Below are 24052 nucleotides of genomic sequence, written 5' to 3' on the forward strand. Positions count from 1 at the left end.
TTTTGATGATATGAGGTACAAAGAGAACATTACAATTTACAAAGATTTATTTAATTTAATAATAATAAATGTAATGAGTATGTTTGGCAAATATTTATTACCTAAAATTGTTAACTGGAGACCTAGAGTTGCAGGCTGATTTAACCAGCCAAAAAATATTAATTGATTTGATAGTTGTGTTAAGTCCTATTTCACAGAGATGATGTTTGGTAAAACAAACAGGGGAAAATATGTTAAAAAGTAAAAAGCTAATATAAGTAATTTTTTTGCTTTTAGCTTAAAAGTTATTTATCAACTATTTTACCGACTAAAAAGACAAAAGTCAAAAGTTATATTAAAAAATAAAATATTCATTTGCCAAATCTTATCATAATAATATGATGATAATTACTAACTAAAATAAAATGTTCAAATAATAATGAGAGGTAAATATAGAGATAACTAATTATTTTGGGTAATAAAAAATAATGTGTGAGTTTAATTTCATCATTTTTATCATCCTACCCAATATATCCCACTCATAAAAAAAATATAGACAGGATCTGAGGAGGGAAGGACGGTGGCAACTCATACCCATAAAAAAGAGCGCGACTAAAAGAGTCTCCCGGCTCGAGAAAGAAACGGAAAGAAACGAAGACGTAGCTACACAGATAGATAAAATAAAGGCCTATAAATAAAAATAAGTAGACCTAACTACAAAATAAAAGGGGACAAAAAAACTAATAAAAGAAAAGAGAGAAGCAAGATGGCAAAAACACAAAGAGGTAAACTACGGGTACATCAGTAGTCTAAAATATGAATATGACGCCTCCAACTATCCTATCCTAGTAAGGCCGTCGGAGAGATTTAACTGTGAAAAATTCACACTCTTGAGTGGCTTAGTTCAACTGCCCTTATCCACACTATTCAATTTATACTCCTTAAATTTAAGGTTAAATACACTAATTTAAAATGTATTCATAGAAGATCAATTGTTGAAATCAAATTAAATTTGTATTAAATATTCACTTCTTATAAATGATCAGTTTTTTAATTGGCAAAATATAAAGAAAACTTTTGCACATAAGTTATCATCAAATTCTTAGTTTTTCCAAGATTCTTAAATAACAAATCACACACACGAGGGAGGTTTCAAATGACTTTTCTCCTTTTTGCCTCCAAAAATATATTAAATTCGTTAATTACTAAGAAGAAAATATTATAATGTTATATATTGTCATCATTTGTAGTAACACTTAGAGAAAATTGTGCGAGATTTTTGACTAAATTATAACCATATCTATAATCTTATTTGGAGAAATTATTTGCTTCAAGTGAAAATAATTATTAAAAGAGATTAATTAATAAACAAGTGAAAATTGAAAATTAAGAGATCTATTAACTACTTTAGTGATTGAGGTCTACTCTTATTTTCTAATTTATATTCTTCACGATTATGTTATTTTAATAAACTAGTGATAATTGAAAATTGGGTACTATCTCAATTGAAAATTCGATTTTAACCTATTTATTTTATTCTTAAGCCTACCTTATAATAAAAAATTAAATAAATAAATAATTTTAAAAAATAAAGTATTCAAATTTTGTTTTAATCATGTCCACATATTTATTATATTTATTATATTTTTACACAAATTGAGCTAAGGCAAACTCGTTAAAACAAAAAAAAATTAAAAAAGAAAAAATAACAAAAGCAACAAAGCGTAAGTAGATACATGAGACTCGAAATATGAATTGAAATTTGCAAAAGCAAAGGTACTTTTTATTTTAAACGCCACCTTTTTTGAGCAAAAAGTAAAAATAATTTTACATTGTTGCTATAAATATTAATAAAATTCATTAAATAAAACAAGTTTTATTTAGTGAAGGTAGATAAAAAAAAGTTTGTTTTGGCAAACTTATGGCAAGTAGAATCACTCTACTCTTACCAACAGATGCTTCATCTTTTCATATAAAAGATTCATTTTCTGTGATGGGCAACTTCCAACCAATATGTAGCACACAAAGTGCATACTTCAATCTCAGAGCAAGCTTTTATAAGCTCAAATAATAATCTTTCACCAAGTTAGCAGCTACAAAACTTGGGTTTTAACTGGAAAATATCTTGTCCCGGCTTGGAACTTGTCCTCAAGCATAAATGGCAGTACGAAGAAGTATCTTCAAGACGGGATTATTTTGTGAGCATTGAGACATGGGAAATATCGATTGCACCTTTGCACGTCAACTATAAACCAAGAAAATACAGTGTTCCGCAAAATATAGACCAATATTATGGTACAAACTGAAACACGTCTCACAAAGGAGATTATAAGATTAGATTCTAGAAAAGATTTCGACAACACAAGAGAACACTTGAGAATTGATACTCCTGTATATACTTTTGAGTTGCTACGACTTAAACTTGTTAAAACTCTAAACGAACTTGAGTAGATACATATACAGGTGAAAATATATAGCCTGAGGCTGAACCTACACCTGCATGCAGGTGAAATTGAGGAAAAGGTTGGATCATTTGAGAATCGAGTCACGTTCTCAGCTCAGAGAATAATAATTGTGTCAAGCTGATTGACAAACACGACAACGAGAAAAACTGATCATACCTAAATGGAAAACATGCCAGCAAAAAGAGCACAAGAAAATAAGTCATTGTATCATCTTTGTTGTTGATCTGAGCCTGAAGGTCCTACGGAAGGCGTGGTTGGCACACTTCCTCCAGATCCGTTTTCCATGGGAGGGGGTATACCCCATTTTCCTTCAGATTCGAGTGGCTCAAATACATGAACACCACCGTCTGAAAGTCCCACCGCAAATTGGTTTGCTTCTTGTGGGTGTGCAGCAATGACAAGCGGATGGACATTAGAACTACTGCAATCATAATTTTGTAGAAATCAGATGAAAAATATAGCGGTTACTCGTAAAATAACTAAAGTAAAACAGAAACATTCATATTTACATTGTTCACACTATTGGCTGGCAAGAGCATAAAAGTGCTAATCATCATGTGACATAGATTACGATGTACCTGACATTGGCTGGAAGATATGCGGAAGGATTTATCCGACATCTGAGTCTGAGGTTTGACGCACTGAACACACAAACGGTTGCGTCCAAGAAGCTGGCATACACTAGTTGACTATCACAAGAAAACGCAGCATGGGATATAGGAGCAGAAGACTCACGAGGAACCCACTAGAAACAGAAATTAAAGTTCAAAAAGAGAAAGGAACATTAGTACAAGGCATAGTACATACCACCAAAAGTTTCATGCAAGAGAGATGACGCACCTGCTTGACACATTCTAATTGTTTTGTTTCAAAAATTGCCAGTTGTGTTTCGTGTACAACCAGGAAATGCATCTGATCTTGATGAAACTGGACACGGGTATCCGATTGGGCAGTTGGCTCTCTGCCCGAAGGAAGTTGCAAAGATTTAGATCGTTGCTTTTCCCAGTTATCTGAGCTCCACAAACATATCTAGAAATCACAATGTAATCAAAAGATGGTAAGCACGAAACAGGGTACCACATGTTGTTCAGACAGGTTTAAATTCCGCATGTCCCACATTTCCCAGCCAACTTATTCACTCAGGCCTGAGGGAGGATGGAAGAACATTTTACTTACTTGAGCATCTGCACCTGATGAAACCAGCACATTTAACAAATGTGAGAACGCCAAACCAGTTATTCTTTTCAAGTGACCTTTTAATTTGCTTTTAACCTGCACCAAATGAGAAGCTTATCAACCATTAATTTTCGACCAAGTTACCTTCAAAATACAGACTTTATATAGATGTTGGTTACCTCGTCTACTCGAACGTTATATATCTGGATAGTTGAATCATCCATGCCAATTGCTATTATATTGTTATCTTGAGGGTGAAAAGCAAGAAATGTTGCTGCCGGTGGTGGAGGCATAAAGACCGTCATTGTCTGCACTCAACGGAAATTTAATTACATAAAAATACCCTAAATTTATAAAATAAGAGTATAACTGCCAAAAAGCTGGATGTTATAAAATTACTAATTCACTACCTTAAATGTCATCATATTAAAAAGGGAAATCTTTCCTCCTGATGCGGACATGACGTATGAATCGTTTTTGGACAAGGCAAAGCAAGGAACAGTCTCATCCGGATTTGCATCAGTTACATCATTTGTCATCAAAATGCCACTAGAGGGTTGCCAAAGCTGAGGTGGAACAGTAGATGATGCCTACAGAGACATATTCAATTCAGATACAGACACTAATAGTAGCATATAACCAACCTAAGAGTGTTAAATGGGTACATTGAATAATTGAAGCATACCTTCCCACCAGAGTTGCGTTCATTTCTCTGCCATTTCCAAAGCAAGTGAATTGCATTTGAAGCTAATGCCAAGATAGCATTACCTGAGTTTGTATAGATCAGTCTTGATATCTGCATCACCATCCCAATACACAATTTGATGAATAATAATTTAAAATCAGCGAACCTGTTTTACAAGGCCACAAGCATCTGCTTACCCATATTCACACAGTATAAAAAAAGGGACAAACGTGACAATAATAATTTAATATACAAAAAATCCTACAATCTAAGTAAAGAAGATGCATAAAATTCTCACTCAAGTTGTATTGCTGCAGTACGTATACATAGGAAATCTTGTAGACTAAGGATCTCAAATATATAAAACATTGACCGCGCATCAGGGAAGACCAACATATCCCTTTTTTTCAAAGAGACCTCATTGGTTGAGTTTGCGTTCGCACTTTCGCAGGCATTAAACCCAAAGTACAAATCAGATCCAAAGATTTTCAACTTCCCACCCAATGGCATCAGATAGTAAGATTTCATCAAAAATGGTTATAGTCAAAACTTCCAAATGCTTCAGCACAACCCTTTTGATGCTTCGGCAATCCAATCAGGAATACTTATTAACTGTGATTTTGCAATGGTGAAGAAACTTTACAGTTCTTTGTACCCTTCAAGTAAATGAAGGCTCTTGAAAATCAACCAAAGCTCACAAGAAGCATCCTAAACGATACTTACATGTTTGAATGAAAAATACGGAAGCAGCAATAAGTCACAAGACAAGATTTTATGGCAAAGCATCAAGAGCATGCTAAAAAAAAGAGAATAAGATAGATTTTATCTAGTTTCCGAAAGTAATTAAAATTATACCTTAGCCGCTCTCATGTGTTCCGGGAGCCTCAATGACCGACACTGAGACGGTTCACTTATTTCGCAAAGCTTCCAAATTTTAGATTTGTCGTTGGTTTCTTCAAGAATTCGTGATTTCACATCTCCCATACTTCGAGTATCTCCATTCTGTAAACATAATCATGGGTCCATAAAGAACAAAAGTTTTGTTAGCAATGATTAAGGCAAAGACATCTGTAAAAATGCTGAATCATAAAAGATCTTGCAATGATAAAAATCATGGTGAATACAAAGTTCAAAACAGTGCACTGAAGCCAGCTATTTTCTGTAACAAAACTGCATAATAGTGCTTAGGAAGCCAACACAAACATACCATCATGCCAGCCATGGATACCATAGGGCCGCTTCTGTCAGGGAGTCCAGAGCTAGTAGCAGCAGAAGCTGCTGCTGCTGCTGCTGCAGAAATGGGATTTATTGAAGGCTAGAAGAGATGTCAAATATTAGGTGTGTGGTTGTCCAACAGCAATCACATGTAACAGTAAAAAAATTTCTCAAATGCTACCTTCGTCAAAGATTCAGATGCTCGAGAAGAATCATAAGAAAGATTTTCACATGTCCGTAATAGCCGAAGACCTTCAGAATTTGCCAAAATTTTTATTCCATTCTCACTAGCAGAGACTGCCAGAAGTGTACCATCTTTGTTGAAACGGATACGTGGACTGGCCTTCAGAAAATTAAAAATTGATGTATATCAGAAAGCGAAATACTATGATAACATTCAATTTCACCAAGGCCATTAAAATGGCTCCCACCTCAGCGAGGTTTTAGCAAAATCGGACTTACGCAACCTTATCCTTATGGTAAGGGTTGTTTCAAATTGAACCTTACCCGTTAGAACTTTTGTAATCTCACACATGAATAAGTACCCGTGATTAATTGAGTCCTTTCACTATAGGTTTACAGTCCATTATATAACAAAATCAAATAACTATGAAAATCTCGGGCCCCATCGAGACATACATACTATTGAAGAAAATATTTAGTTCACAGCTAGAATAAACAAACTTACTGGGAGCCCTCCATCAGCTTCAATAGTAGTCATTAGCTGCACATTGTCCATATCCCAGAATTTAATGGAAAAATCATCTCCAGCAGCCAAATAACGATTCTTAGTTGTGTCAAACTGAATGACACCCAGAGACCTTTTTCGAAAACCTTGATAGGTTCGCTTCACAGCACCTTCGCTTTCATTCCATTCAACTATATGCGACTCACCATCTTTACTTGTACCACATGAAAAAAGCCTATGACACCGCCAATATGGAGGTGGAGGAGAATGAAATAATCAAGCAGCATTAGCTAGAGCACAAACAAATGACACAAACATAGACCCTTAAAGAGATTCCAGTGAAAAAAACCTGCTCCCGTCTTGACTGTAAGCCATGGTCGTACACCAGCGACCTGGGGCATCATAATCCACTCTAGAGCCCAGATTGTCATATAACCAAGCTTTTATTTTCCCATCAACAGCAGTTGAAAATATGAACTGGACCATAAAATGAAATGCACAACAGAATCATATCACATAAAACAAGCAAGAGTTCAAATATTTAACAGCAAAGATCATTATAGCATCCCAACCTGTATGTTTTCTTTGTAATGTGGGCACACTGAATATACAGGGGCCTCATGGCCCTCAAACGTGTACTGCTTGGCACCCGAAGCAGCATCCCACACCTACACAACAGAAAAATAACTATAAAAAAGAGAATAGCAAGGACCCAAAATCCAACTATGCTGAAACGAGGAAGACTGAGAAATGTAACATGACGGACCTTGATTGTCTTGTCATCCCCACACGTGATAACACAAAGTTGCTTGTTGGGAGTAGAAAAGGCAATATCATTCACTCCTCCAACGTGCGCATCAACCTGCATTAGAAAAAGTTTGCAAATGTGCACATAAAAAGTTGGATAAAAAGAAAAACTAAACGTTCGCCTTATAATCATAATCCTGGCTATTTCACATACCTCTAAATGTTGTCGTACAGCTTCACCGCCGTTATATGAATATATTTGCACAATATGCCTTGAGTAAGCAACCCCTGTAACACAATAAATGAAATAACATATATACGTGCTACAAATAATACTTCTAGAGTTACAATCTAGCACCATTCAATATAATGCATCTAAAGCTCACCAAATAAGTTTCCATCAGGACTCCAAATAACCCGGTTAACAGACACTGCAGGATCTTTCACTAGAGCTGCCTACAAACCAGAAGAAACAGGATAACATTACAGAGGAACAACGAGCCAACTCATAAGATGACTGAATTACAACTACAAGAACCAGTTACTCAAAGAAGTTTTTCTCATCATATCATGCGAATCCAAAGGAGCAAACCTGAAGAGGCATTGAACACGTACTGAGATCCCAAACTTTAAAGTTTCTCAAAACCAGCCTTTCACGGGAGCCAACTTCCCATAATGCTATGTCTCCAACATTTGTACCAACTGAAGACAGACAAATCTAAGAGCAATTAGAAGTCAATTGAACGAACCAAACAACAAAAAAAGAAGACACCAACCTCCAAAACAATTTTTAATGAAATTGAAAGAGACTGACCCAGCAATAATGTCAACTGAGAAGGATGAAAATCCATGCTCGTCGGAGATGACCCTTGGTTCAAAGTTCTAGCCGCTGTTTTGGGTAAATCATCAGGAGCATTGAATGCCTGACTATGACCATGGCCTGGGAAAGACACTGGCAGTACATTCACCGGAAGATTAACCTGCATAAAAGATATATATTCTGGTCATCAAAAACATAATCTAGCAAAAAACTTCATCCATAGGATTAGTATATATTCAAAACACCTCATCCGCGATTCCTAAAGGTCTTGTTCTTTTGGCAACATGATCGGAATCTCCAGATGGATAATCCATGGAAGAATTTGTTGGAGTCCTTGGATGCTTTAGGGCAGCTAGGAAAAAATTAAAACCATACCAAGAATAAGGATTAACAATAAGTAAATGTGACAGTGCAAGAAAAAAGAGCATTGGATTTTCCAACAAGTCCTACAAAACAGAAATCAACAGTGCTACCAGGAATAGACGGAGCACCAAGCCCAATAGGACCCCCAGATACGGCAGGATGAGGCACAACAGCAGGATTGGACATCCATCCAGCAAGAGGAGCTGGTACAGGCGAAGGTGTCGGTTGAAACGGCTGATGGCATAAAAAGATAAATTATTATGTGCACATACCAGTTAAAGAATTTAAAAGGCTAACAACCATTTACCCACCCCATGTGCACCCAAAGGTGGAAAGCCTCCTGATTTAGGCAATGCTCCTAAGAGAGGATTATTTGCAGGTGATGGAGCACGAGCACCATTTGGTTGCCCACACGAGTGATCCACAAACAGGGTCTTAATATCAGGATTTGGCCTAGGGTTCTTACAGAGTTGATGCTGCCAATTTAAGCTGCAAATAACAGACAATTAAACAAATATTCAATTAATTAGGTCATTACAAAGCATCCAAGCAAGGAAGATCTAACGAAGTGAATCACCAGCAGACCAAAAACATCCAATGGGCTAAGAGAAGCCAAACTTAAGTAGTATTCTTCTCGTTTTTCAATGTCAAATAAGTTTCCTGATAAGCGAAAGCAACGATTTGGTTTCATTATGTCAGATGAGAATCCCTTACAAACTATTTTACCAAGTTAAAATTGCAATACAATTCAACGATCACCTCACCACACACCAGAAACACATCTCCAACTCAGTATAGTACCTTTGATTAATCAATGTCCGCAACCTTGAATTCTTAAGGTTTGGGAACTGCAATTTGTCACGAAACAATGGATTCGCTTCAATAAGCTTCTTGAGCTCAACAAACATGATTGCCCTTGCAGATTTTGTATCACCATACTTCGATAGCTGCTCATTCTCCCTGCAACCAATACACAACCAATTCAGTACATAGTGCCCAAAACATACAATAAACCCACCTATCAATTACCTGAAATTCTCCAATGTTAACAACTGAGTAATTTCCTTAAACAACTCTTCATTGAAAGAAGAGAAAACTTTAAGATCCTTCACAAGTATATCCACTGCTTTCGACCGATCGTTCCTACAAAGATTCCCAACCCACAATTTAATTTTACACCAACAATATAATGATTCAATCAATCTAGATTTTATAGGCAATTAAAAACTTACTTGTCCAATGCCTCTAAATACTTTTGTTTTCTAATTTCAAAGAATATCTTCATGGAATACCTATTATCATCAACTTTGGTAAAACCGGATAGATACTTCTCAACCTCATCCCAGTTACCATTATGTACTTCATCCTCAAAATACTTCATATTAAAGTAAAACCCTGATTCTTGTTCAAGCCTTTTTGACAAAATAACAATAAAATATCAAAACCCATTTCATTATAAACATCAAAACTTATTTTGATGTACAAAAGTATATGAAATAAACTTACTTGTGTACAGTTTCTTTGAACTTTTCTTCATCTAAAAACTGTAAAATCAAAAAAACAAGTTCCCTACTAAGAGAGGACATCTTTGATTCCTTTTTGTTTTTACACCCAGAATTCAGCTATCGGTTTAAATGCACTCAGATCTGTCAAACCAACTTCCACGGAGATTCAAATCAAAAAAAAAGATTAAATTCATACAAGGAAAGTAAAATTAAATTAAAATTAACTATAAAATAAAAATAAAATAAAGCAATAATTAATAATTCATTATACACAATATCTACAAAAAAAAATATATATATATATATACCCATATCTTAACAAGATAAACAACATTTTTACTTTTATATATATTTTTATTTTTATATGTATAATTTTTTTTTTTATATGTATCATTTATTTTTTTTATTTTTATATACAATATCTACAAAATTATATGTATAATTTTATTTTTTTAATTACATTAATCCAACTTTACCAACAAAATAAAAAAAAGGAAATCTTCCTTCAAAATAACCAAAAGAGGTAAACAACATTTTAAAAATCGCCGACATCCGCAAAAAGAGGCAAGAAAAACTAGGGTTTTATAAAAATCATCCGAAAAATCACAGAAAGAGTAATAATCTCCTATAAATCTTAAACCCTTATCAAAATTTAAAGATACAAAACTAATTTAAAGAAAAAAAGGACAAAAAATCTCAAGAAACTAAAAAAAAAATTAAAAATATATATTGTAAAAAAATTAAACTTGAACTTACTGGAAGAGATCCATACGATACAGAATTTCAAAAAAGGAGTGAAAATAAAAAGAAGAAAATAAAAAGGATGTGTCTTAATTCCTCTCTCTTCGTTTTCTGTATAGAAAAAGTTTGAGATTTTTAGAGAGAGATAAAATGATTAAAATATTACAAGTTGAAAAAAGGAAGAAATATTTGCATAAATTTGTGATTTTTGTACAAAGAGAAACAGAAAGCTTATACGAGGGAATTCATGACATTATGATAAGTAAGTGTGCGTATAGAGTTATAAGTACACTAACTTATCACTTAAGCGAATTTATTTTAATGAGTTTATCAGTGCGGAATTCTGGGTAAAACAAGTTGTCTTGGAGTAGTAGAGAATTGTCTCACGCAATTTGCTATACTTAGAGCATTTTTAGCCATGTTAAATTTTAAAAGTTCTTGACATTATTTATAATTTTCTCAGTTTCAAAAATTCATTTTTCAACTTATTTTTATTATATTTTTTGGTTTTTAAAGATGTTTTTATTTCTTATTTTACGCCGTTTTATTTGTTGTTTTCTTAAAAAATATTTCTATTGTATCATATATTTTGGACATAATTATATTCGTTTATCTTAATTTTATTATTTTATTAATGTTTATGGTCTCATATACTTTCCACGAACTTTATCTTAATATTTTAATACAACTTAATTTGCTTTATTTTAATTTTTTAGTTATAACCTGAATTCTATCTTTACTTATCATCCACACTAGGGGAGAAATTTGTTCGAATAAGAATCACAAACTAAACCGAATAAAAGAAATGATTTAGACTTTTTTTTATTTGTTTGGTTTTGGATTGAAATTTTCAAAATCGGAATAATTTAATTTGGATTATGTTTGAGTATACTAAAAATCTAAAATCGAAATTCTGAACTGAATTAAATTAGAAGGTCAGTTTTTACATTAAATTAAACTACTTGTTGAGTGAATCTTGTGCAACTTGACGTGTAAATAAAAGATTTTAATTGGCGATACTAACAAAAACGACGTAAGCGTTCTTATGATAATAATCTACCTTAATTCAATAATTTAAAATTTTATTTTGTCATTTCCATTTTTCTACTATGATTTCAAATATTTTTGCTTTACAATCTTGGTAAATATAATTCAATTTGTAGTTTAGATTTGTTTTTAGTTAGAAATTTGGTTTACATTGGACTGAAAAATTCTAAACGAATTAATTTGGTTTTGGTTTGATTTGAATTGTGGTTCAATTTGTTTTGGATTGGATTGAAAAAATAAAAAATTGAAATAATTTGGTTTGATTTGGTTTTATGAAAAAACCAAACCGCAAACCGAACTTTCCCCCCTAATCCACACACTTAATTTATGTTTTCATCTCATCCTTACATTTCTACAATTTTTTCATAAAATACCACTTCACCTATTTCTTTAAAAAAATATTCACGCCTATTACCAATTACTTCCTCCGTTTCAATTTACTCGCAACATTGGAAATACTTGCACTATTCACTTATCTCCCTTAATTTGTAATTTATAAGTTAAAATATAGTCAAATGAGATCTTGTTTGATTCATCTTGATGCAATGATTATTGATATCAAATTTTTATAATACTCTATTATACATAATTATATATATATTAAGGATTAAAATTAGTACATTAAATTGTGTGAAAAAGTAAATATTACAACTTCCAAGTATTTTGAAATGGAGGAAGTAAGAAAGTTTTCATAGGATGATATTTGTCATTTTCAATTTAATAATGTATCGTGTCAAACCACTATAAGTTATTTGTTTATTGTCTTATTGACTAGTTCAATTATGCTTTGACCGAGTGCTTATTATTAGATATATTTAATAATAACACCAATTGTTGGTTGTTTATTTTTAAAAAGTAAGTGTTTGAATGCACAATAAGTTGTTCCTAGCAATATTCCATTTTATCTTAAAATCAAAATTTCGCTTGTTTTTAAAGCATTTTAAAATAACTTTTTGGCTATAAAATAATTAATAAGTCAAATGAAAATTAAATTTTATTTCAATTAAATCAAGTATTACATTTTCTAAGTAACATTATAAGTTCGTTTCTCACGTAATCTTTCTTTTCCTTCCCCTCAGCTATCCCTATAATTAAATAAAAAGCTAAAATCAAAATTCAATAAGTAGGCTAAATTTTCTGGTTCAAGATGCTTGTGATCACATGTAACACCTTCCAAATACCAGAGTGTAGGACCCAAAGGAGTTCATTGACTTGGTTGATGTCAGGTTGAACAAGTAGTTGTATCATTTTCTTAAGTAGGGTAGCCTACAAATTCATTAATCTTATCTTACAATAATTCTCCAACATAAATACTCCTATTCCACTTAAATGTCTTATTTCAAATTTTATATTCATTTTATTCTTAAATCTATGAGTTTAAGAGTTAAAATATAAAATGAGATTTTTCTTTGATTCGTCTCAAGATAAATTTTATTTATTAAAATCAAACTTTTTAAAAATTATAAATCATGCATATTTAAAAATATTAGTTTTTAACTTAGAATATTGACAAGTGTGTAGAAGCAAATGAGACACTTAAAATGAATCGGACAGAATGAAGTATGATATTTTCCCTTTCATGCTTTGGGTTATGATGACTGAAATTTGTATTCAAATTAAAATAAAAACACAAAACTTTCAACTTTCACATACAGAGAATATGTTGTAAAAGAAATGCATGGTTTAAGAAGAAGGTATATTAACAAATGCAATAGATTACTTTACATGTTTTTAAAGTGAAAGATGGGCTCGCTCATTTATTAATGTTTGAAAGCAGAAATCTAAAGAAGATCGTCAGCACATCTTACTTCATCACTCACACCTGAAATTGCCAATATGAAAAATCTACAAGTTATATCATTACATTCATTATAACAATCTGTTGTATGTCACTTCCTAAAATAACTGTTCACTACTCCTGCTTCATAAATATTATCTCCATGAACTACCATTAATCATGTAACCATCTCCAAAATCCTACAACAAATTGCTATAAATACTTCCTCCATTTACAGAATCAGGTTATGCAATGATATTCTCTAATACCGAAATTCTATCCAAATATTCTATTGTCATACTTTTCTCTTTCACTTACCATTCCTGATCTGACTTAAGTATCAGAAAGGCTTTCAGAAAAATCAACCCCCGGACCAATATTTCTTTGTGGTTGCAAGTATCAGCTTCTAGCAGCTAGATTGTCATTCGCACTTAAACGCACATGTGTTTCATACCTTTCATCATCATCATACCCAGTATATCCCGCCCATAAAAAACTATGGCCAGGGTCTGGAGAGGGAAGGACGGCGCCAACTCATACCCATAAAGGATAGCGCGGCCAAAGAGTCTCCCAACTTAAGAAAGAATAAGTAAGTTTCTGCAACTGATAAGACCGAGTGAGGCTAAAGCTAACTCCGCAAATTTGACAATTTTTTAGCAGAAACACCTTTGATTCATCCTACATGTCCCATTTGACTGTGTATGTTTGCCGATGCTTTATTTCTATTTTTATTATTATATTTAATTGCGTATAATTAAAAATTATAAAAAGTTAATTAATAATCGTTGTATTAAGAAAAATAACACAATATCCCACATGACTACGTTATAATTATAGATTGAATATAATACAACTTAAGAGTTATTAATAAATAATATTAAATTTCAAATGAGACACTTATGGTGATATGATTTACTATTAATGACCATTTTTTTGTGGACATCCATTGTGTTTACTCTAAGTATTGCCCTATGGGTGAAGAATTTGTGAGACCATCTCCAATGGTGAGTATATTGCCCATTAAATCATCAATTAAAATTGATAATTTTGATTACTAATGGTGGGCAATAAAAACTCATTCCATGGATGAAATAAAGCGTGAAGGTCAAACTACGTGAAGAAATGGACCATATGAAATTTCTTAGCTCCATTCCAATTTATTTTAAATAATATAATTACTTTTTTCTCTCTTTTGCAACAATATCTATGATCATTAGTAGTTAGTAGAGATGTACATTGGGGCGAGTAGGGTCAAGGTTTGAGTAATTTTTAGAATGGTTATTAATAATTCGGGTTAATAACAAGTCGTGATGTTATTATTGGACTTAGATTTAAAGAGTTGGGTTAGGTTGAACCGTTTGGTCACTATTGGGCCTAGTTTCCATATTAATAATCTCATGATTTTTTTAATTTTTAATATCACATTATTTTATATATATATATATATATATATATATATATATATATATATATATATATATATAGACGGGTCAACTCAAAGGGCTACAAAATCAAATTAAAAGATCATTGAATTAACTTTTTTAATGTATTGGGCAAGTCAATCTATACAGGATCGCCGGCCCTTTTAAAATTTCATTACGACCCAACTAATAATAATTTTGACCTGAATTGATCGGTTTAAAGCTCTATTCACGAGTGAAATTTTTACTCAAAGTAGTGCCAAAATTTAAAAGCACTATCTTTGTTTCTTTTTATTTGTCCATTTTAAGTTTTTCTTATTCTACGAGAGAGAAATTTAAATTAGATTTTGAACTATATATATTAAAGATAAAATATATTCATATGGATAATGTTAAATTTATCTTTATGCAAAGTTTTTAAATATATATTTTGATGCGTGTATAAAGATATTAATACCAATTTACTTAAAAACGCGTGCAAAAAAGAAAGTAGACAAATAAAAAAAACAAATTTTACTAAAACTAACCAAAATTTTCAATTAACGTTCACTTAAACTATACAACACCTAAAATATGGTCCATATAGATTCAGACAGTTATTACTTTAAGAAAAATTTAGTAAGGTTAATTTAAAATTTATAATAGATTTTGACATTACTTTGAACACACTTCTAAAAATTATGATCTTAAAGGACAAAAAGTACTTTTGATGATGTTTAGAAGTTATACTCCAACTACATTTATTGTGCATTTTTTAAAAATCTTTCATTTAAAAAATTTTTACTAATCATTTTCTACTTTAATTATTCACACTTCCTAACTTGAGCTTCTTAATTTTAATCACTTATATATTATTTTTATCTAGATTAAATTCATTCAAACCTACTTCCTCCGTTCTGAAATACTCGCTATATAAGGGTTTTTAACACTATTCATCGTTCAAGCTTATTTTATATATTGCGGCTAATGTGTAAGAAAATATACAGTCAAGTGGGATCTTGTTTGAATTGTCTAATCGCATATTTTTATATTAACTTTTTATAATTTTTAGATGTGTATAGTTCAATATATAAATGATAAAAAAAACACATTAAATTGCGTAAAAAGTCAAATATAACAAGTAAGTGGAACGGAGGAAATACTATATTTAGAATAGGTATGCTTTTGTGCGTTCTCCTGGGCACGTACTTACCGTGATCAAGCATGATATCAATCAGATATGCCATGCGTTGAATCTCACGGATTCAGTTGATTTTTGAAGCTGCAGTGTATAGTTCTTATACTTTGTTTATTTCTCTTTTCCTTATTTTGCTAGCTGTGGCTTTGTATAGTTTGCTTTAAGCTTTTTTTTTCATTCCTGGCCGTGCATATGAAGAGTGAGCCTTAGATACCCTTCCTAGAAAATAGGCTTTGATTTTCATACTGATGCAGTTCAGTCAGGGTGTATCATCAATCTGATTCTGTATTGTTTTGATTTTTCTGGTAAATAATAAAAAATTATATTTGCCAAAAAAAAGATTGATCTATACAATTTATTTCAATTTTCTTTTTGGACTGCGTGTGCAGTACATCCGTGCAAATATGACATCCACTCTATAGTCCTGAGTCCTGACTCCACAATCAATGAGTAATACTTTTTTAAAGGTGCGTTTTATTTTTATTTTTGGCGATAACTCACATTATTTTATGTAATCATTTTTAATTAAATTGACAAATTTTGAGGAATAGAGGGAATATATATTTAATTAAAAATTTTAATATCTATCACGCCTTTCTTTACATTTTTTTTATATCTTATGATAATATGTTGTTAGCCTATTTAACAAATAATTGTTAGTTGAATCTTTCTGTTGGTTCAATTAGAGACTATTGATTAATTAGCTAGTTAATACATCAATTATGTAAGATGAAAATATTAGGTAAAACATTATTCATTATTGATTTTTTTTTTATTATAAAAAAGGTGAGTTAAAAAGTAAAAATCTACTTCCTTCGTTACATATTAGTAATTAGTTGCAACATTAACAAAAATAACACTATTCATTCATCACTTTTAATTTGTGATTAGTTTTTAATCTATAAGTTAAAATATAGTCAAGTGAGATCTTATTTGATTTGTTTCATTGTAAAGATTATTAATATTAAATTATCGGATATTTCTTGGTATACCACTGAGTTTCTTGGTATACCACTGAGTTTCTTCGAAATTCACCATATACCACACGAAATTTTCTAATTCACCATATACCATTGAGTTTACGTCCGTTAGCACAGAATATCATTAATGACAACTGCTGTCAGTGTGCCGTTTGTGGTAAATTACCAGTATGCCCTTACGCATTCAATAGGCGCCATTGTTAGGCTTGACTTCCCCAAACACAACGTATTTCTTCAAAAAACTGATCCTCCATCTTTCTTCTTCTCCATTCAAGAAACTTTGTATTCGTCTACATTGATCTAAAACCCTTAAAATCCATCAAAAATCCTTAAAATCGATTTGTGTAAAGTGAATTGCAAGTTTGTGAAGTGATTTAGAACCCAAACACAGGTGGTCGTGACTGAATTTCGCACAAAGTTCGCTAATCGGTGGATTAATCATACGCAAGGTACCTATCCTTATCCATTTGCATTTCGAGTTCTGATTTTGTATTTTTTTTGCAAAATTGAGTTAGGGTTAGGATTAAGTGTGATAAGTTCCATGCGAATTTGAATTATGCTAAAGTGATGTGTTTTTGTTTTTTATGCAATTTATAATTTGGATTGTGATGTAATGTTTTGTTGGTAAATATTGTTGTTAGGATGAGTACATTGTGGTTGTTAGTTCGTGCTCCAGGGGGTACTTTTGATGTGAGGGTGGATGACACTGAAAAGACCAATTTGATGGAGTTAGTTGAGTATATGTTTGAGGATTCAGTGAAACAGAATGTATATCTCCCTAAATATTTCACCCTGTTTGTCACTAAACCTAGAACAAATCGTAAATTAGAGTTAGTTGATGATGGGGCAATGTTAAAATTATGGGAGTGGAATGAAGGGAATAGTGAAATTAAAGTGTATATAGAAGAGACAAAAACACCATCCCTTGTGTTTCAGTCTGCAGAAGCTAGTTAGGCAAAAACTTTGAAGAACAGGGCTGAAAGTATTAGGCTAATGGAGGAAGAGAACAGAAGGATGGCAGAGGAAGCAGAAGCTGAGGAGCAGCTTTTGACCCAGCAGGCATATACTTTGGCTGTAGAGGTCCCTATTTTAAATGTTGATGATGATGGGATTGAATATGTAAAAGTGTTTGCTACCCCAGCAGCAGATGAGGTTCTTCCAGGAGATTCACAACCTCAACCCTCACAACCTCAATCCTCACAGATGAGTGTCATTTTTTTGGTGAACATTGTTATTGTCAAGTTGTTTTTGGACAAAATGTTAACTACTTGGTTTGTATGACACTTCTTTTGTTTATTATAATTTCAACGGGTAAATTTTTTTAAAAAAATGGTATTTGATGCAAATAAAAAAAGTAAATGGTATATGGTGAATTATTAATTTACCACAAACGGCACACTAACGGCAGTTGACATTGATAGTATTCTATGCTAACGGACGAAAACTCAATGGTATATGGTGAATTAGAAAATTTCGTGTGGTATATGGTGAATTTCGAAGAAACTCAGTGGTATATCATGAAATATCCGTTAAATTTTTATAATTTTTTATTATACATAATTAGAGATATTAAGGATTGAATTAGTGCATTGAATTGCGTAAAAAGACAAATATTGCAAGTAAATTGGAACGGAGGAAGTAATTAATAAGCTATTTACAATAGTTGTTTGTATTGACTTAAAATCTTATTTTTCAGCTAATTTACAATTTATTTGCTAGATATTTTTTTTGAGCAACTAATTAAAAGCCAATTAAAACTTTTTGAAATATTTTCTAACACACTCAATAATTAAATAGAAAATCATTTTTAATTGTTAGAGCTAACAAACATATCAGAAAATTATATAATTAAAATAAAATGATAAACTAAGTGTGAACAAGGATGAAAGTCAATAATATAATAATAACTATAAATAACAATGTAGCAAAATAAGTAAAATAATTAATCAAAATAAATAATAGAAGTAGAATAAATAAAGAGGAGTGAAGTAGATATGGGTAATAAATAGCGAATGTGGTGTATGGTCAGACATATAAGCTAAGTGCACCCAAAAAAATCTACTTTTAGGAAGGATCACACAGTCACACCCATACAACTCTATACAAGGCACAAAACTTCAGTATGGTACGGCCAAAATAATTTAATCTTCTACTAACTTGACAATATTTGATGACATACTAATATGTGGAATAAAATAAGGTTGCAGTATTTTATTTAAAATTATAAATTTAATTATAAAATTTATTAATGAAGAATTTGGGAATGATAAGATTTGAGAAATTATTCTTAAATTTCCATCTGTAACCAGTTTTATAACATTGATGGATTTAACTCAAATTTAAATTTAATTTTTTTATTTGCAAAAACACTAAATTTAAGTCAAATTATATTTTCAAATGAAATCATCATTGTCAAAATAACATAAAAAATTTTGCATGCTCTACTCATTTTTAAGTATGAATTTTATGTTACATTCATTATAAATATAATCTTTGTCTCATAAAATTTATAACAATTTTTTTTATCCGACTTATGAATGAGACCCCACATTTTCTATTTAATTCTTACCCTCACTTTTTCCTTATATTTGCATTTTGGGTTATTTTATGCCTATACAACATGTGCATAGACTAATTATCTAATTCTTTCAAAATTAATTATGGTATAGGCATGCATAAAGTGGTAGCAAATAATGTAAATTCAATGAACGAAATAAAAAAGATATAAATAGTTTATAAAAATACTCTTAATAAAATATATATTTTTAAGCGAACTATAATAATCTAAATAATTTAATTCATTTGTAGGAATTGAATAATAGTGATTGAATTAACATGTTTTGTGCATTTGCAAGGAAAGCTAAGTACTATTTTAGCCAAAACCAAATAATAAACTAATAATGTTGTGTAAACAATAATTTCTTTCTTTTAATATTCTAGAAATATGTTAAAGTTTAATATTCTGTACCTTTCCTAATATTTGTGCCCATTATTCGTTTAGTAATACATTTCAGAGGTTTAAACGGTTCAGTCTGGTCTTAATAATTTCAATAGTACTAAAATTATTTGTCTTGTTTGATTTTAGTATCTGAACAGATCAAATCGGACCATCTAAGTGTGTGACCCTTATACGGTATCATAAACTAAAAATTTTAATATTAATTATTTTTCAAAAATTATCTTAGAAGATTTTAAAACTTGAACATAGACTTAAGGATTACCAGGTGGCTTACATATGAATTATGATGTGTTTGTTGAAATTATTGCTTACTATTAAGAGAATTATTGTGCCATTCAATAATCTCAAACACTATTCACCTTTTTTATTCTCCAGTTAAGCATGCTCTTATGATCAGTTCAGGACTGATTTTAGATTTAAGTTGGGTTACTTTCTTTTAGGTTAAACTCTAATAAAACTGTAAGATTCATGTGATGGTTTCCGCAATTCTCAAATACATTTTTAAGCTTTAAATCATCTCAATCTATTTTAACATATATATCTTTACAAATATGTATGCCGTATGCAATATTTAATCTCTCTCTCAAAACTCGATTACTAATTTTATTCATCACGTGTATGCACACATCTACCGTATAAGTTGCACAAATTTTTAAATAAAACGGTTTCATGGTGAGACAGCTGAGACTAATTCTATTGGGTTGACCCAATGTGCATTTATCATTTTAAAGCGATTACTTATAGCCTTAAATTAATCACTAATAATTTTTAAGTGATAATTTTTTAGTATTAAAATGATCACTTATAAGCTATAATCTTAAATTGATCACATACAGCAATATTTAAAATGATCAAATAGAAAATGGTACAAATTATTTGAGCTTGTCTTATAATAAGACGATCTAATCCCAAACTAGCTGTATAAGTTCAAAGATAAAAGGACTAGAAATCAGCTTACAAGCACACTTTACAATAAGCTCTTGCTACTTTTTCGGTATTTTTATTTTATATTACTTTTCATTTTAATTTGTCTTATTAATTTTGCTCTTTTTTTTAGTAATGTTCTCATTCTTGTTCTTTAAATCTCATCACAAATTTATATCATCTATATCCATTCTAACCACTCATTTCTATCCTTTAATTATTTTTTGTCTTAATTTTCCAACTCAATTTTCATTTTTACTAAATTTCACTTATTTTACATAAATTGCAAAATAAAAAGAAAGAAAAGTAATATTATATAAATCATAGATTCATAACCCTTAACAAAAAAAATTACAAGATCAAAAAAACAATAAGTTGAGAGAGACGTACTTTTTTAATTTGTCTTTTCTTTGTGCAATAAAATCATTGATAATGACGCTTTACATATGATATTGTATACAGATTTTAGGTTAATTAGCCTAGTAGACTAGTACTCCCACTAGGATTATATTTGTAGAATAAGAAAACCAAATATAAAAGGAAAGGAAATAAATAAATAAGGGAAAAGACAACTTGATTGATAAAGCCACCCATTTACTTACATAAAGACGTGTTACATAAACCATTGATTTGAATGTACTTTATTTATTTTATTTAATTTCACTTTCACATATTCAAATCAATTATTACACTATCAAGCACATTAACTATATACTTTTTTTGTTTCAAATTAATTGTAATATTAGAAAAATAGTATTATTTATTCATTACTATTAAATTGTGATTAGTTTTAATCTATAGATTAAAACATAGTCAAGTGAGATCTTGTTTGATTCATCTCATTGCAAAGATTATTAATATTAAATTTTTATAATTTTTTATGATACATAATTAAAGATATTAAAGATTGAATTAGTGTATTAGACTGCATAAAAAAACAAACGTTACAAGTAAATTGGAACGGAGGAAGTATTTGGTTAATAGGCCAACTCCCTCTCTTTTTCTCTCTTCTCTCTCTAAAAAAAACTCCATTTTTATAGTTGCTTTGAGGCTATTATCAATCTTTTGATTAAAGTTGTCATGTACTTCCTAATTAATCTTTATTCTGATGTAAATGTCATATGACTCTTTAATAATGAATCAGGTATTATTAAAAAAAAAAATCAAAGGACATTACCTTAGCTACTTCTTTCTATTATACTTCATATTAGATGATTCAAATAAAATTTTAGATAATTATATTTTTTTTCTTACACATTAATCATAATATATAAAATATACTTAAATAATAAATAATATCAAAAAACTTGAATAACAAGTATTTCAGAATAGTACAACACTTCACTATATTAGTCGCTCGCCCACTTTGATCAATCCTTATGAGTTGTGCCATCCCCTAAGGCTATGAGATAATGAAAACTCTTTTAATAGGACTATTAATTCTAAGTAAATCAATTTTTGTGACCAAAATATAATAATAGTTATAAGTTCAAATTATCAAAAAAGAAAGCATAAAATATAAAGAAAAAACTTTAACCCAATAAGAATAAATATTAAGGTCATCACTTATTTTTCCCATTCACATTCATACAATTCTATTATGGTAGATTTCTGCAAGTTAGGCTCAAGTTAAGCATGCATGTCGCTGTCAGTGTACTCATTATTGAGTACAACTATTGTCTAATAATACTTACAACATTACAGTTATTAATATTTTCTTACTATATTATTAAATATTAATGATATTTTTATTTATTATTTATGACTGTTTTATTTGTTGTTTACTTAAGGAATTTTTTTTTGTCTCATAAATTTTTGACATAATTACTCTTATTTATCCTAATTTTAATATTTTATTAATGTTTATGGACCCTACATTCTACTAATTTATTTTTATATGCTGTTCTTCATATGTTTTACACTAATTTTATTTGAATATTATTTTAATTATTGTGGTTCCCAAATTTTTTTTTACTATATTTCAATATTTTTTAAATGATTAGGATATACAAATTTTCGCCATTCACTTTATTATTCAATAAAATAACATATACACCATCTAAACTATTTAAATTTTTTCAATTCTCATGAACAATCCTTATAAGAATATCAATAGAAAATATTGAAAGTATTATTTATCATTCAAACTTATTCAGTATATTACAGATAATAAGTGAGATAGTGTTTAAGATAAAATATAGTTAAGTGAAATTTTTTTAAAATCGTTTAATTACATATTTTTATAATATTAACTATTTGTAATTTTTCTTTATGTATAATGCAATATATAAATTATTAAAATAAATTATAAAAAAATCAAATATAACAAGTTTAACAGAAGATATAAAATGCCTAGCCGTATATGTAGTACATATGAAGATTATACACAAATTCAAATGTATTTGTGATCATGTCTTTTGATAAATTATTATGCGAGAAATGAATAAATGATGTATTTATCGTATCACTATTCTCATACACTCCTTTTACTATTCGCAATGTAACGATAAATTGATTTGATATCGCGAGAAAGTATATTCAGAAATGGTCACTTGCTGGCTTCTTCTGCTCCACCAATTGTTTCTTTGTAGTTGTTCGTCAAAGGATTATTTATGGAGTACTCCATTATAAGAGTAATCACTTTTGTTTTACATTGACTACATTTTTTTATTTTAAATAGACTATTTTCTCATCAATTAAGATAAGAATATTGTTTATTGTTTTTTGCATTTTCATATATTCTTTTCAAATAAGATTAAACGAATTTTTTAGTGACAAACTTTAACTATGTTTTTTCTTTTATTAATCGATATGAAAACACATATTTATGTGGGATTTTGATAGATTCATCTCAATTTATATTTAGTTTATATTGGAATCCACGAAAAAAAGTAAATGGGAAGAACAAATTAATGAAAACAAAAGGAGTACTCAAATTAGCACTCAAATTAATCCGGTGTTTTTAATTTTAGATTTTTTTAAAGACAAATATAGTTGATATACTAGTAAAGATTTATAGTCAAATGACAAATATTTTTAAAAATTATCGTCTGTAAACTATACACCAATAAAGGATTTTAGAATAAAAATCAATTTATTGTTAAGATAATCTATCTATTACTAAAAAAATTATTGTCAATTGACTATCATTAGCAAAACGGTTAATACAAAACCACATTAGAAGTCTATGTTTTGGTTTAAAGTGAAAATTTTTATAATTTGAGACTTGAAAAGTAATGAGGTTGTAAAGATATCAAAAAGTGTTGCATGAGTGCTTTGAAAGATAAATTTATGCTAATTTATTTTTACTAATTTAACCGCAATATTTTACTTGATTTATCTTAATTATAAATTAATAAGAGAGACCAAATTAGAAATAAACT

The 24052-nt window shown here is 30.1% G+C and overlaps 1 protein-coding gene across 5 annotated transcripts; it reads right to left on the reverse strand.

Moving 5' to 3' along the window:
* Window positions 1–2199: 2199 nt before the first annotated feature.
* On the reverse strand, window positions 2200–10582 carry LOC130812647 (protein TOPLESS-like). Of its 5 annotated transcripts, none has more exons than XR_009042089.1 (27): window positions 10400–10582; window positions 9645–9796; window positions 9371–9550; window positions 9168–9281; window positions 8940–9098; window positions 8450–8627; window positions 8249–8372; window positions 8021–8127; window positions 7770–7935; window positions 7548–7657; window positions 7342–7411; window positions 7170–7243; window positions 6975–7070; window positions 6781–6876; window positions 6558–6685; window positions 6209–6443; window positions 5702–5863; window positions 5513–5620; window positions 5161–5307; window positions 4306–4416; window positions 4031–4210; window positions 3800–3928; window positions 3621–3716; window positions 3285–3473; window positions 3023–3189; window positions 2601–2865; window positions 2200–2475 (listed from the first exon to the last, which is right to left on the reverse strand). XR_009042089.1 is itself a non-coding variant. In XM_057678217.1 (26 exons), the coding sequence occupies exons 2-26, from the start codon at window positions 9722–9724 to the stop codon at window positions 2652–2654; spliced, it is 3417 nt and encodes a 1138-aa protein (XP_057534200.1). In that variant the 5' UTR covers window positions 9725–9796; window positions 10400–10582; the 3' UTR covers window positions 2200–2651. The 5 variants fall into 5 exon arrangements, 3 of the variants coding, with proteins under 3 accessions (XP_057534200.1, XP_057534175.1, XP_057534188.1); XR_009042091.1 differs by having other exon boundaries at window positions 9645–9784; window positions 10400–10567; XM_057678217.1 differs by having other exon boundaries at window positions 2200–2862.
* Between the last annotated feature and the right edge of the window lie 13470 nt (window positions 10583–24052).

This window comes from Amaranthus tricolor, chromosome 1 (assembly GCF_026212465.1).
Source record: "Amaranthus tricolor cultivar Red isolate AtriRed21 chromosome 1, ASM2621246v1, whole genome shotgun sequence".
NCBI classification, from domain to species: Eukaryota; Viridiplantae; Streptophyta; class Magnoliopsida; order Caryophyllales; family Amaranthaceae; genus Amaranthus; species Amaranthus tricolor.

Coding starts and splice junctions, on each gene's coding strand:
- LOC130812647 (XM_057678192.1), bottom strand. CDS start 9,724: ATGTCCTCTCTTAGTAGGGAACTTGTTTTTTTGATTTTACAGTTTTTA. Junction 7,936..8,020: donor CTTTAGGAATCGCGGATGAG/GTGTTTTGAATA, acceptor TCTTTTATGCAG/GTTAATCTTCCGGTGAATGT. Junction 4,211..4,305: donor AACGCAACTCTGGTGGGAAG/GTATGCTTCAAT, acceptor ATGTCTCTGTAG/GCATCATCTACTGTTCCACC.